Here is a 14,730-nt window from a genome sequence, read left to right as displayed (position 1 = left end):
ATAAACTCGCACATATAAAGACAAACTGTCCCTGAATGCACCATAACACATTATAAACACACATATGAAGACAAGCTGTCCCTGAATGCACCACAGCACATTATAAACACACATATGAAGACAAGCTGTCCCTGAATGCACCACAGCACATTATAAACACACATATGAAGACAAGCTGTCCCTGAATGCACCACGGCATGCTATAAACACCTTAACTGACCCTGATTAATATGTGATGTTCTGTCCGTATGAAAGGTTACATCATAACATAATAACATGTAATCTTTCATACGGCCGTGACGCTGCAGCGACCTTGAACCTCTCCTTTTGTTTTTAACCTTAACACCGTCCTCTGTGTGTGTTTCTGTGTGTGTGTTTGTGTTATGTCTATCTGTGTGTGTGTGTGTGTGTGTACAGTCAAGGTGCAGCGTAGTCCCCGCCCCCTTCCCTGGGAGACCGGAGGCTCCGCCCCCATCCTCCCCCCCTACCACTACAACACCTACCACCCCGACCAATCAGCTGCCAGATCGCACAACCGCCATACAAACAACCCTTGTACGTCCACCTGCCTCTCTCTCTCTCTGAAGTGGGGTCTTTTATTTTGAAGGAGAGACCTCCGCTCACCATTCCTCTCATTTTCTCACGCTTTTATTTTGAAGGAGAGACCTCCACTCACCACTCCTCTCATTTTCTCACGCTTTTATTTTGAAGGAGAGACCTCCACTCATCACGTCTCGCTCTTTTATTTTGAAACAAAGACCGCCGCTCACCATTCGTCTCATTTTCTGACGCTTTTATTTTGAAAGTGAGGCCTCTGCTCGTCATTTTTCCCTCCCTCTCTCCCTCTCTCTCTCTTTCTGTTTTATTTTGAAAGAGTCATCATTCCTTCCTCCTCTTGCCCTCTTCAGATTTATTTTGAAAGACAGACCTCATCTCATCATCATCATCATCTGTCTCTCTTTCATATTTTATTTTGAAAGAAAGTCCTTCCTTCTCTCTCTATCACTCTCTCTCTAAAATTTTATTTTGAAAGAATGATCTCTGTTCATCATCTCCTCTCTCTCTCTCTTCTCCCCCCTCTCTCTCTCTTTCTCTCTCCACATTTCTCTCCCCTCTCTCTCTCCCTCCTTTCTTTCCTTCTCTCTCCCTCTTTCTCCCCCTCCTCTCACTCTCTCCTTCTCTCTCCCCCCTCCTTTCTTCCCTCTCTCCCCCTCTCTCTCCCCCTCCTTTCTTTCCTCTCTCCCCCTCTCTCTCCCCTTCCTTTCTTTCCCTCTCTCTTCTTCCTCCTCTCTCTCTCCCCCACCTTTCTTCCCTCTCTCCCCCTCTCTCTTCTTCCTCCTCTCTCTCTCCCCCACCTTTCTTCCCTCTCTCCCCCTCCTTTCTTTCCCTCTCTCTTCTTCCTCCTCTCTCTCTCTCCCTTCCTTTCTTTCCTCTCTCCCCCTCCTTTCTTTCCCTCTCTCTTCTTCCTCCTCTCTCTCCCCCCCTCCTTTCTTCCCTCTCTCCCTCTCTCTCTCCCTCCTCCTCTCTTTCCCTCTCTCCCCCTCTCTTACTCCCTCCTCCCCCCCCCTCCTCCTCTCCCCCTCTCTCTCTGTAGCTCTCAGCCACTCGTTCTCTCCCGGCTCCATGTCGGCCTATAGTCTCTCGTCCCTCAACATGAGCACGCTGCCCAGGAACATGTATCCCACCAGTCCCAGAGGAACGTTGATGAGGAGGAAGAACAAGAAGAAGGACTTCAAGAGCTCACGTGAGGAATGACCCCTGAGGCCTGACCTCTGACCTCTGACCTCTGACCTTTGACCTTTAGTCTATAGGACGAATCTCCTTGTTGTTTACAACTACTTCCAGGTAGAAAACCAGCATGAGAACAATAGTGACGGACGAGAGTTTCGCTATATATATATCTAATTTTTCATGTCACTATATCGCCGTTTAGACTAATCTGATGTTTGTAAAGTTTACAAAACCAATGATTGGACAAACATTACTATTTACGTGTGCACATTTTTGTAATTAGTCATGGTTATCATAGATTAGCCGGGCTAACGGTTAGCTACCTGTTTAACTTTAATAACTCAGTGACTCAATAAACGCTCCATGAAAAAATATTTTCTCCAGCGGATATCTGAGTTCCAACATGACTGAGCTAACTGGAGTAGTTTCATGTCGTGTCCGACAACGGGAGGGTTTTAACAGCTGACGTCCTGATGTTAGCTTAGCTACCGGCGTTAGCTTAGCTGCCGTTAGCTTGGCTACCGCCGTCAGCTGTCCCTGTCAGCTGAGCCAGGGTTCTTACGGATCCTTAAAAAGTCTTAAAAAAGACATTGAATTCATTCATCTAAAAACAAGGCCTTAATTGGCATTAAAATGTCTTAAATCAATTTTTCAAAGGTCTTAAAAATGTTAACACTTGGTAAGTGGTATTTTATGGTTGTAATTAGTCTCAAATATCAAAATAATTGGTAACAATCCGACATAGAGAAGTTAGTGGCGGCCGTCAACGCTAAATTTCTCACCGCCAGCAGCTCCCGAATCAGTGTTTTTTTTTTTTTTTCCGGACTTTTTATGCATTTATTTTGAAAGGACAGCTGGAAAGAGACACAACCCAATGTTCATGTAGCAGTCACTTTACCTTGGATCACATAGGAAAGTGGGTTTATTTGTGTTTATTATGAAGTCGGTCTTAAAGCAGAAGTAAGTGATATATTTGTGTTAATATAAGTCTTAAATAGTTATATCTTCCGACAGCAATCACTTACATAGAGTGTTTGGACTGAAACACGGGTCTGTCAGTCACTCTGCTCTGCTCTGAGTCCAGGAGAAAACATTTATCGTATCCTACAGTTTTTATCCAATGAGGAGAGAGAACGGCATGCAGGGCTGTGTGTGCAGCCAAGGGACGCCGTGAATGTGGTGACGTAGGGACGAGGACTGTTATGGTGCGTTCAAGGAAACCCGTAACTCGTGTTTTTCCGACCTGTGAAGTCGTACCAGTTCGATCTGGTACGACTTCACGGGTCAGAAGTTACGAGTGGCCGTTATAGTGACTTTCACAGGTAAAACAGGTCGGAGAAACACGAGTGGGTTGCCTGGAACGCTACAAAGTCGTAAGTTGTGACTTGAAGCTGTAATTTACGGTTTCAAAAGCCTGCCTGGAACGCAGCATTAGCCAAAACGACCGGATCGCTTACTTCTGCTTTAAATTTCATTTCAAGTGGCTTTAAAAAAGTCTTAAAAAGTCTTAAATTTTACTTGGCTTAAGATGTAGGAACCCTGATTGAGTGAGTCACTGAGTTATTAAAGTTAAACAGGTAGCTAACCGTTAGCCCTGCTAATCTCTGATAACCATGACTAATTACAAAAATGTGCACACGTAAATAGTAATGTTTGTCCAATCATTGGTTTTATAAACTTTACAAACATCAGATTAGTCTAAACGGTGATATAGTGACATGAAAAATTAGATATATATAGAGAAACTCTCGTCCGTCACTATTGTTCAAATGCTGGTTTTCTACCCGGAAGTAGCTGTAAACAACAAGGAGATTCGTCCTTTTCTGTTCTCTCCTCCCTGACTATCTCTCTCCCTCTTTCTCTCTCTCTCTGTCAGTGTCTCTGGCGTCCAGCACCGTCGGCCTCGCCGGTCAGGTCGTTCACACGGAAACCACGGAGGTGACGTTGCTAGGCGACGGCATCATGGGGTTCGGCCTCCAGCTGCAGGGCGGGGTCTTCGCCACGGAAACGCTGTCCTCGCCGCCGCTCATCGCCTACATCGACCCCGACAGCCCGGCCGAGAGGTGAACACACACACACACACACACACCTATAATCCATTCATTCCAGTTTGTCTTTAAAGGGATAGTTCAACATTTTGGCAAATTGGCCCATTGCCATAATCCCTATAGTCACAGCAGTAGGTTTGTATTTATTTATTTATATATCATGTATTCATTGTGTGTGTGTGTGTGTGTGTGTGTGTGTGTGTGTGTGTGTGTGCAGGTGCGGCATCCTGCAGATCGGAGACAGGATCTTGTCCATAAATGGAGTTCCTACTGAAGACTCCACGCTGGAGGAAACCAATCAGCTGCTCCGAGACTCGTCCATCACGGCTCAGCTCACACTGGAGATCGAGTTCGACGTGGCCGGTACACACACACACACACACACAATCACGCACACACCTGTAATCCATTCATTCCACTTTGTCTTTAAAGGGATAGTTCAACATTTTGTCAAATTGGCCCATTGCCATAATCCCTATAGTCATAGCGGTAGGTTCGTTACCTTTAATTGTCGGTGCAAGCTATTTTTAGAACGGCGTATCAAATACACAATCCAACAACTCCACAACGCTCTGGTGGACAAGTTGTGAGCTGCACATTCACCACGCTATGAGATAATAACACAACGTTACCAGACAGAGTTGTTTTAGAGGGAAATTCATGCAAAACTGCTGATGTGCGTTGCCTTCAGGGACAGTTTTTCATCAACAGTCTCTGTATTTCCCTCTAAAACAACTCTGTGTGGTAACGTTGTGTTATTATCTCATAGCGTGGTGAATGTGCAGCTCACAACTTGTCCACCAGAGCGTTGTGGAGTTGTTGGTTTGTGTATTTGATGAGTTCGATGAGGGAAACCAAGAAATCCCATAATGAGCCTCTGTAGCGTAGCTCTGAGCAGCTCACGGCTCTGCTCCACCGTTCTAAAAACATCTTGCACTGACAATTAAAGGTAACGAACCTACTGCTATGACTATAGGGATTATGGCAAAATGGGCCAATTTGCCAAAATGTTGAACTATCCCTTTAACCCTTAAATGCTCCGGGACCGAACACCGACTCCCAGAGATTCACATCTAATAATTCATAAATTCCCATTTCCATATAGATGCATTTATATTTCCATACATGAATATATTCATGTAATACCTCGTCTGAAAGATTCAAATCTCCTCTTTTCCGACTCGTCTGGACGTTTTTATGACATTTAAATCACCGGATTAAATGATAAATAAAATATTAATCTCACTGCTGTTGATAATTAGTGATAAACATATGTGTTTTTTTTTTCTGTTGGTGGTGAATTTCACTGTAAATGAGCTGAGACGGACAGACGTGTGTGTGTGTGTGTGTGTGTGTGTTTGGCCGCCTGACAGTCGCTCTGTGTGCAGCTTCTCCCTGTAATTTGTCAGACTCTTTGTTAATGTAACACACTCCAGTTATTATAAATAACCACCTACGTCTGAAGACAACACAACATGTTGTCAGCGATGAGTCACACACACACACACACACACACACACACACACACACTGACACACACAGTGAATAATCTCCAGAGGAGGAATCACAGATATCATTGATGATAATCACAGGGAACTGAGAGCAGAAGCCGCAATGTGTGTTGGTGTCACACGGTTACACAACTCTGCAGCAAAATCTAAAGGTAGATGTTTGTGTTAAAGCTCCTTTAAAATAAAGGTAGATGTTTGTGTTAAAGCTCCTTCAAAATAAAGGTAGATGTTTGCGTTAAAGCTCCTTCAGAATAAAGGTAGATGTTTGCGTTAAAGCTCCTTCAAATTAAAGGTAGATGTTTGCGTTAAAGCTCCTTCAGAATAAAGGTAGATGTTTGCGTTAAAGCTCCTTCAGAATAAAGGTAGATGTTTGTGTTAAAGCTCCTTCAGAATAAAGGTAGATGTTTGCGTTAAAGCTCCTTCAAAATAATGGTAGACGTTTGTGTTAAAGCTCCTTCAAAATAAAGGTAGGTGTTTGTGTTAAAGCTCCTTCAGAATAAAGGTAGATGTTTGCGTTAAAGCTCCTTCAAAATAATGGTAGACGTTTGTGTTAAAGCTCCTTCAATATAAAGGTAGATGTTTGCGTTAAAGCTCCTTCAGAATAAAGGTAGATGTTTGTATTAAAGCTCCATACAGTATAAAGGTAGATGTTTGTATTAAAGCTCCATACAGTATAAAGGTAGATGTTTGTGTTAAAGCTCCTTCAGAATAAAGGTAGATGTTTGCGTTAAAGCTCCTTCAAAATAAAGGTAGATGTTTGCGTTAAAGCTCCTTCAAAATAAAAGGTAGATGTTTGCGTTAAAGCTCCTTCAGAATAAAGGTAGATGTTTGCGTTAAAGCTCCTTCAGAATAAAGGTAGATGTTTGCGTTAAAGCTCCTTCAAAATAATGGTAGACGTTTGTGTTAAAGCTCCTTCAATATAAAGGTAGATGTTTGCGTTAAAGCTCCTTCAGAATAAAGGTAGATGTTTGTATTAAAGCTCCATACAGTATAAAGGTAGATGTTTGTATTAAAGCTCCATACAGTATAAAGGTAGATGTTTGTGTTAAAGCTCCTTCAGAATAAAGGTAGATGTTTGCGTTAAAGCTCCTTCAAAATAAAGGTAGATGTTTGCTTTAAAGCTCCTTCAAAATAAAAGGTAGATGTTTGCGTTAAAGCTCCTTCAGAATAAAGGTAGATGTTTGCGTTAAAGCTCCTTCAGAATAAAGGTAGATGTTTGTATTAAAGCTCCTTCAAAATAAAGGTAGATGTTTGCGTTAAAGCTCCTTCAAAATAAAGGTAGATGTTTGCGTTAAAGCTCCTTCAGAATAAAGGTAGATGTTTGCGTTAAAGCTCCTTCAGAATAAAGGTAGATGTTTGCGTTAAAGCTCCTTCAGAATAAAGGTAGATGTTTGTGTTAAAGCTCCTTCAGAATAAAGTTAGATGTTTGTGTTAAAGCTCCTTCAAAATAAAGGTAGATGTTTAGGTTAAAGTTCCTTCAGAATAAAGGTAGATGTTTGTATTAAAGCTCCATACAGTATAAAGGTAGATGTTTGTGTTAAAGCTCCTTCAGAATAAAGGTAGATGTTTGCGTTAAAGCTCCTTCAAAATAAAGGTAGATGTTTGCTTTAAAGCTCCTTCAAAATAAAAGGTAGATGTTTGCGTTAAAGCTCCTTCAGAATAAAGGTAGATGTTTGCGTTAAAGCTCCTTCAGAATAAAGGTAGATGTTTGTATTAAAGCTCCTTCAAAATAAAGGTAGATGTTTGCGTTAAAGCTCCTTCAAAATAAAGGTAGATGTTTGCGTTAAAGCTCCTTCAGAATAAAGGTAGATGTTTGCGTTAAAGCTCCTTCAGAATAAAGGTAGATGTTTGCGTTAAAGCTCCTTCAGAATAAAGGTAGATGTTTGTGTTAAAGCTCCTTCAGAATAAAGTTAGATGTTTGTGTTAAAGCTCCTTCAAAATAAAGGTAGATGTTTAGGTTAAAGTTCCTTCAGAATAAAGGTAGATGTTTGTAGTAAAGCTCCTTCAGAATAAAGGTAGATGTTTGCGTTAAAGCTCCTTCAGAATAAAGGTAGATGTTTGCGTTAAAGCTGCTTCAAAATAAAGGTAGATGTTTGTGTTAAAGCTCCTTCAGAATAAAGGTAGATGTTTGCGTTAAAGCTCCTTCAGAATAAAGGTAGATGTTTGCGTTAAAGCTGCTTCAAAATAAAGGTAGATGTTTGCGTTAAAGCTCCTTCAGAATAAAGGTAGATGTTTGCGTTAAAGCTGCTTCAAAATAAAGGTAGATGTTTGCGTTAAAGCTGCTTCAAAATAAAGGTAGATGTTTGCGTTAAAGCTCCTTCAAAATAAAGGTAGATGTTTGTGTTAAAGCTCCTTCAGAATAAAGGTAGATGTTTGTATTAAAGCTCCTTCAGAATAAAGTTAGATGTTTGTATTAAAGCTCCTTCAAAATAAAGGTAGATGTTTGTGTTAAAGCTCCTTCAGAATAAAGGTAGATGTTTGTATTGAGCCCCATACACAGTGTCTGTATCTCTCTTTTGAAAGAGAAACCTCAGCTCATCATGTATCTCTCATCCTCTGAAGATTTATTCTGAAAGAGTGTTGGACCACCCGTCTCTCTCTTTTTCTCTCTCTCTCTGTCTGAAAGTTCATTTCTGTAAAAGTCCAACTTCCACTGATCCGTCACAAGTTTTATTTTGAAAGCGAGTCCTTCAACCGTCACAGCTCCGTCTCTTTCTGAAGTTTTATTTTAAAAGAGAGACCACCACTGCTTCCAGCTCTCTCTTTCTCTCTGAAGTTTTATTTTGAAAAGAAAGTCCTTCAATCATCACAGCTCTCTCTCCTTTTTTTGGATATTTTATTCTAAAAGAGTCACGTAGCTCTCTATCTCTTTTAATTTGAAAGCGAGACCTCCACTCATCATCTCCCTCTCTCTCCGTCTCTCAGAGTCGGTCATCCCCAGCTCGGGGACGTTTCATGTGAAGCTCCCTAAGAAGCCGGGGGTGGAGCTCGGCATCACCATCAGCTGTAAGTACAGAGAACACGACTTCCTGCAGGATAATGATCCACATGTTTCTCTGGAAGATTTTCAAAATAAGAGCAGGCTTTATTGAACTTTAAAGGATAATTTCCGTTTTTTACAACCTGGACCTTATTTCTAGCATAAAATACGATCATTTACTCACCCAGACAATTTTGGTGTCATTTGGAGTCGTTTTGACGAAATTAGCCCCAGTGGAGCGGCGCGTATATCCGTATAATGCGAGAGCACGGGGCAGCGCAATGCAGCCTCTAAATAACACATTATCCGCCGCAAAACTCGCTCATTTCACCAATATTTTGTTATGATACACTAGTGCTATTCCCCTCCGAGTCCGTGGTGGCATGTTTTTTTTTTTTGTTTTTTTTTGTAGCTTCTTTTTTTTTATTTTTATTTTTTTAACAACTTTATTTACAACAAGAGTATACACAGGACTGAATACAGTTAGATGAAATAAGTGTATACAACATTAATACACAACCAAACAATCATAAATACGCCAGGGGATGACAGCAAGACAGAAAAAACATAAACTTGAATAAATATTTTGTAAAGCTTACAAAGATCATACGTTTTAACAGCTTTTTTATTCTCACAATCACAGAGGGAGGAGATATATTGACCAATATATGCAGACAGTTCCAAGAAGTTTGGCTTCTTACCAGAAAATTTAGACTTATGTATATAAAATTTGGATAAAATAATTAACAAATTAATCATATAAAATTGAGAATTTAGTTTTTTATCATATTCAGTGTAGCCAAACAAAACATTTTTCCAGCATAAATTAAACTGGGGATAAATATGATCACTGATAAAGCGTGCCAGTCTGCTCCAAAGTTGTCTGGTGTGTGGGCAAGACCAAAATAAATGAACCAAGGTTTCATTGACAGAGACACAGTGGGTACAGTTCACATCAATGTCCTTCTTAAGTCTTTGTATATAATGATTAGTTGGGTAAAATCTATGAAGCATTTTAAATGAAATCTCTTTGACCTTGTTGGTTAAAAAAAACTTATTAGGTAGTAGCCAGACTTTTTCCCAATTAATATTTCCAACAAATGTAGACCAGTAGGATAAAGCAGAGGGTGAACTTACAATGTCTTGTTGAAATAGTTGACGAATAAACTTATTTTTATTTTTATTATTACCTGTGAAACAAGCTTTCCCCATTACTGTTTCAGTAATGTTCAAAGATATGGGCAAATTGTTGTTTACATTAAGATTTTTAAAGAGGGAAATAATACCCGAGGGCACAGCATCAAAAACAATAGAAAAATCCTTGGGTGGGTGGCATGTTATCAACATCCAGGGTCTGTAGGTTGACCTACTGACCTCTGACCTGGATGATGTCATCTCCGACCGCCGCCCGGCTCATTCTGATAATAATCATTCTGCTTTGGCATTTGGGTCCATTTTTATCTCAACTAGCCGGAGCTTTAGTGAGTCCAGGTTGAGGAGAGGAAGCCTGTGGAAGCTGAACTTCATCCAGCTGCTCATTTTGTTCTGACGAGTCGGAAAAAACACGCAGAAACGAACCGTAGCATTAGCGGTAGCAAGTTAGCCGCGCCGGGCAGCGGTCGGAGATGACATCATCCAGATAAGAGGTCAGTAGGTCGACCTACAGACCCCGGATGTTGATAACAGCTAACCACGGGCTCGGAGGGGAATAGCACTAGTGTATCATAACAAAATATTGGCGAAATAAACGTTTTGCGGCGAATAATGTGTTATTTAGAGGCTGCATTGCGCTGCCCCGTGTTCTCGCATTATACGGATATACGCGCCGCTCCACTGGGGCTAATTTTGTCAAAACAACTCCAAATGACACCAAAGTTGTCTGGGTGAGTAAAATGATCGTATTTTATGCTAGAAATAAGGTCCAGGTTGTAAAAAAACGGAAATTATCCTTTAAAGTCTTTAGAGTTTGTTCAGGGAAATGAATCTTTTATTTTGAAATGAGTGAGTGAGATCTCCGGGCCTGGACTCTCCTCCCTCCTCGTGTTGTCGGTCGCACACATTTTGTCGTTTGAATTTTACATTTGCCGCTTTGATCTTTTTTCTTTCTCTCTCGTTAACATTTAATCCCGATCCGGTCGAAGTTAAAGGAAAAACACGTTCAATAATTCACCGTCTGTGTTTGAACTCTTCTTTCTTTCTCTCTTCTCTTCTCTGTGTGTGTCGGCAGCTCCGTCCAACAGGAAGCCAGGTGATCCTCTGATCATCTCCGACATCAAGAAGGGCAGCGTGGCTCACAGGTACACACACACACACACACACACACACACTAACACACACACACACACACATACACATACACATACACATACACTAATTAAGCAATATATCACGACAGGCCGTGGTATATGCTCATTATACCACTCTAAGGGGCGTTGTTCCCCCTTAGAGTGGTATAATGAGCATATACCACGGACTGGAGTGATATATTGCTTTTATAAAACGGTTACCAATAATGACAATATAAAAGAGGGATACGCAATCAATTTCATGTAGTTTTTTTTAACCAGAAATACATATTACCCAATAAAATAGCCTCACTGTGGAAAAAATAGTCCCACCTTTCCAGGCGTTAGCTCCAAGTAGCTCTGCATCTCGTCTTTTCCTCCACTTTTTTTTCAGGTGAAAGTCACTGCTCAGTCCCCTCTACCGTTGTTAACCCTCTGGAGGTGAAAGTTTAAACCTTAAACATGTGAATTCAACTACTTTAGTCCGTTTTTTAACATCGTAAAAACATCAGCTGTCTTTTGCTACGGACTGCAACTCCGTTGTCATGGATACATGACAACAACTTCCATTCATACCAGTCATACGTGCCTGAGGCGGAGTGATAGCCTACGCTGTGATAAGGTTTTAGAATAGTCGGTTAACAGCCAATCAGATCGCCGGATTTCACCTTTCCGTTTTATAACACACACACACACACACACACACACACACACACACACACACACGGTTCAGTATCCAATGTTAGAATAAACTCAAACATACGTAAAAGTCTCAGCTGTGTTTAATCGTTTCAACTCGGTCAGATGTCTGTAGTTGGCTGGTTAATTAGGCTGACAGTCCAGGACAGAGTGTGTGTGTGTGTGTGTGTGTGTGTGTTTGTGTGTGTGTGTGTGTGTGTTTGTGTGTGTGTGTGTGTGTGTGTGTGTGTGTGTGTGTGTGTGTGTGTGTGTGTGTGTGTGTGTGTGTGTGTGTGTGTGTGTTTATAGGTCATATGTTCTGGTGTGTGAAGCAGATAATGTGAGTTAAAGAGCGTCTGTTGTCCTGGCAGCTGGTTTACTCTGTGGCTTCTGTGTTGTTGTTTTTTTTTCTATTTCTATTCTTTTTAGACATAAGACTTTTTTTTATTTTTTATTTATTGTCGATTTATTGTTCACTTGTAACAGAAGCAAAGAAGTAAGGAATAAAAAAATATAAAGAATTTACTATGTACATACGTAAATATGTACTGTTATGTTCAAAAATATTACCTACCCTCCTGTTTCCTTCTGGGTCAAATTGACCCAATCTGTTCCCTTCCTCCATCCTCCCTTCTTTCCTTCCTTCCGCTTCCTTTCTTGACCTAATCTGTTCCTTCCCTACATTTTTCTTTCCTTCCTTTTCCCTTCCTTCAGTCCTTCCTTCCTTTGTTCCCTTCATCCTTACTTCTTCTTCCTTCCTTTTTGACCCATTTGACCCAATCTGTTCCCTCCCTCCATCTATTTTCCCTTCCTTTTTCCTCGCATCTCTCACTTCGTCCTTCCTTCCTTCCTTCCTTCCTTCCTTCCTTCCTTCCTTCCCTTTGTCCTTCTTTCCTTCCTTCTTTCCCTTCGTCCTTCCTGCCTTCCTTCCTTCCCTTCGTCCTTCTTTCTTTCTTTCCTTCCTTCCTTCCTTCCCTTTGTCCTTCTTTCCTTCCTTCTTTCCCTTCGTCCTTCCTGCCTTCCTTCCTTCCCTTCGTCCTTCTTTCTTTCTTTCCTTCCTTCCTTCCTTCCCTTTGTCCTTCTTTCCTTCCTTCTTTCCCTTCGTCCTTCCTGCCTTCCTTCCTTCCTTCCTTCCTTCCTTCCTTCCTTCCTTCCTTCCTTCCCTTCGTCCTTCCTGCCTTCCTTCCTTCCTTTTGTCCTTCTTTCCTTCCTTCCTTCCTTCCTTCCTTCCTTCCTTCCCTTCGTCCTTCTTTCCTTCCTTTTTCCCTATGTCCTTCCTGCCTTCCTTCCCTACGTCTTTCTTTCCTTCCTTCTTTCCCTTCGTCCTTCCTGCCTGCCTTCCTTCCTTGACAACAGGAATAGAGAAAAAAACACTATATATACACGTTGTTTGGTCGGGGATATTGCACAGTGTGTATAAGTGTATATATATATTTTTTTTATGTGTCTTCCAGGACGGGGACGTTGGAGCTCGGGGACAAGCTGCTCGCCATCGACAACATCCGGGTGGAGAACTGCTCGATGGAGGAGGCGGTTCAGATCCTGCAGCAGTGTGAGGAGCTCGTCAAGCTGAAGATCCGCAAGGACGAAGACAACTCAGGTTCACGACTGAAACTTTAATTTACGTAAAAAAAAACTCTCAAAAACTTCCAGGTCCTTTTTCACTGAGCCTTAAAAACTGGTTAAAAACTGGAAAAACTGGAACAAAATCTTCTAATTTTGTGTCTGTTTTGGGGTTTTTAATGTGAGAAAGTTTGAGAACCACTATCTTAACCACATGATGTCTTCAAAGCGCCATAAAAAACTAAATTAGTCCACCTGGAGCGTTCGAAATTGTGCATTTGAATCTCTCTTCCAGTTTTTAATTTGACTTTGTTAGACCACATAAAAGAGATATAATAGTTTTAATTTGATAGTACAAAAAATATTTACCCATGGGATGGGATGGTAGAGGCAGGCGTTGATTTACTTTCCATATATTCGGGAAAAAGTGGTTGAATGAATCCACCAGAGACGTCTGACGTGGATTTTTCCAATTCGGATTTGATGATTTCTGTGTGTTTTCGGGCCCAATGTGTTAATAAAGTAGGTTAAAGTAATAAAAAAACAAATATCAGATCATGTAGATGAAGTTGTGCGTCATCAGAGTCTGTAGAATAAAACCTCTTATCGTTGAACCTTCTCAAAGAGCCAGAAAAGTTTCTCAATGATGGTTTGAAACTTCTCAACAACCACACAGCTGCTTTCCTAAAGAGACACTCAGGTCTATGTAAGGAGCTTTCAAACTCTCCTCAAAGACACTGAAACCTTTCCATCAACCTGTTCAATCATCTCCTTCAACACACTGAGGACGCTCGAATCCTCAGGGACGCATCGAAACCAAACAAAGACCTCAGACATTTCAATCAGGGATCCCAGAACCATTTGAATAACAAGACGTCTAGAGAGAAACCTTAAACATCATCTAATCTCCTCAAAAACTCCTAATAAACATATAGAACTGATCCAGAATCCATGACAGGTCCTAACGACCCTTTATGACCTTTTCATTGACCCCAGAACTGCCTTAAAGGATCCTTAAAACCTTCTCGAAGGTTAGAAAGCTCAGTAAACATCGTCAGTTTTGCTAAATGACCTGGAAACAAATCCACTAAGGACATTTAACTCCTCAAGAACTAATCCAAAACGAACGAAGAAACACAGACATTTCAATCAGGGATCCCAGAACCATGAAAGTAACAAGTAAGACGTCTAGAGAGAAACCTTAAACATCGTCTATTCCCCTCCAAAGCTCCTAATAAACACATAGAACTGATCCAGAAACAATGACAGGTCCTAACGACCCTTTATAACCTTTTCATTGACCCCAGAACCCCCTGAAGGATCCTTAAAAACCTTCTTGAAGGTTAAAAAGCTCAGTAAACATTGTCAGTTTTCTAAATGACCTGAATACAAATCCACTAAGGACATCTAACTCCTCAAAAACACATCGAAAACAAAGAACCTCGTCTTGAGAGAAACCTTAAACATCGTCTAATCTCCTCAAAAGCTCCTAATAAACATATAGAACTGTTTCAGAATCCATGACAGGTCCTAACGACCCTTTATGACCTTTTCATTGACCCCAAAACCTCCTGAAGGATCCTTAAAACCTTCTCAAAGGTTAGAAAGCTCTGTAAACATTGTCAGTTTTTTCAATTACCCACTTCAAAGACCTGGAAACAAATCCACTAAGGACATTTAACTCCTCAAGAACTAATCCAAAACAAACGAAGAAACACAGACATTTCAATCAGGGATCCCAGAACCATGAAAGTAACAAGTAAGACGTCTAGAGAGAAACCTTAAACATCATCTAACCTCCTCAAAACCACCCAATAAACATATAGAACTGATCCAGAATCAATGACAGGTCCTAACGACCCTTTATGGCCTTTCCATTGACCCCAGATCCTCCTGAATGATCATAAAAAGGTTAGAAAGCTCAATAAACATTG

The 14,730-nt window shown here is 40.9% G+C and overlaps 1 protein-coding gene across 10 annotated transcripts in view; it reads left to right on the top strand.

Annotated features, from left to right (window-relative positions):
* grip1 (glutamate receptor interacting protein 1) overlaps nucleotides 1–14,730 on the top strand; it is a 92,515-nt gene that overhangs the window by 59,816 nt on the left and 17,969 nt on the right. For 8 of the 10 annotated variants that reach the window (XM_085770012.1, XM_085770009.1, XM_085770004.1 and 5 more), the window contains exons 10-16: nucleotides 418–555; nucleotides 1,595–1,744; nucleotides 3,608–3,794; nucleotides 3,997–4,142; nucleotides 8,216–8,296; nucleotides 10,498–10,567; nucleotides 12,688–12,833. In XM_085770012.1, coding sequence (XP_085626138.1) covers nucleotides 418–555; nucleotides 1,595–1,744; nucleotides 3,608–3,794; nucleotides 3,997–4,142; nucleotides 8,216–8,296; nucleotides 10,498–10,567; nucleotides 12,688–12,833 — 918 coding nt within the window. The remainder of the gene's footprint in view (nucleotides 1–417; nucleotides 556–1,594; nucleotides 1,745–3,607; nucleotides 3,795–3,996; nucleotides 4,143–8,215; nucleotides 8,297–10,497; nucleotides 10,568–12,687; nucleotides 12,834–14,730) is intronic. The other 2 variants (XM_085770013.1, XM_085770011.1) reach the window with 1 other exon arrangement.

This window comes from Trachurus japonicus, chromosome 23 (genome assembly GCF_045865225.1).
Source record: "Trachurus japonicus isolate A0001 chromosome 23, Traja_1.0".
NCBI classification, from domain to species: Eukaryota; Metazoa; Chordata; class Actinopteri; order Carangiformes; family Carangidae; genus Trachurus; species Trachurus japonicus.
This window is presented reverse-complemented; position numbering and strand designations above follow the sequence as displayed.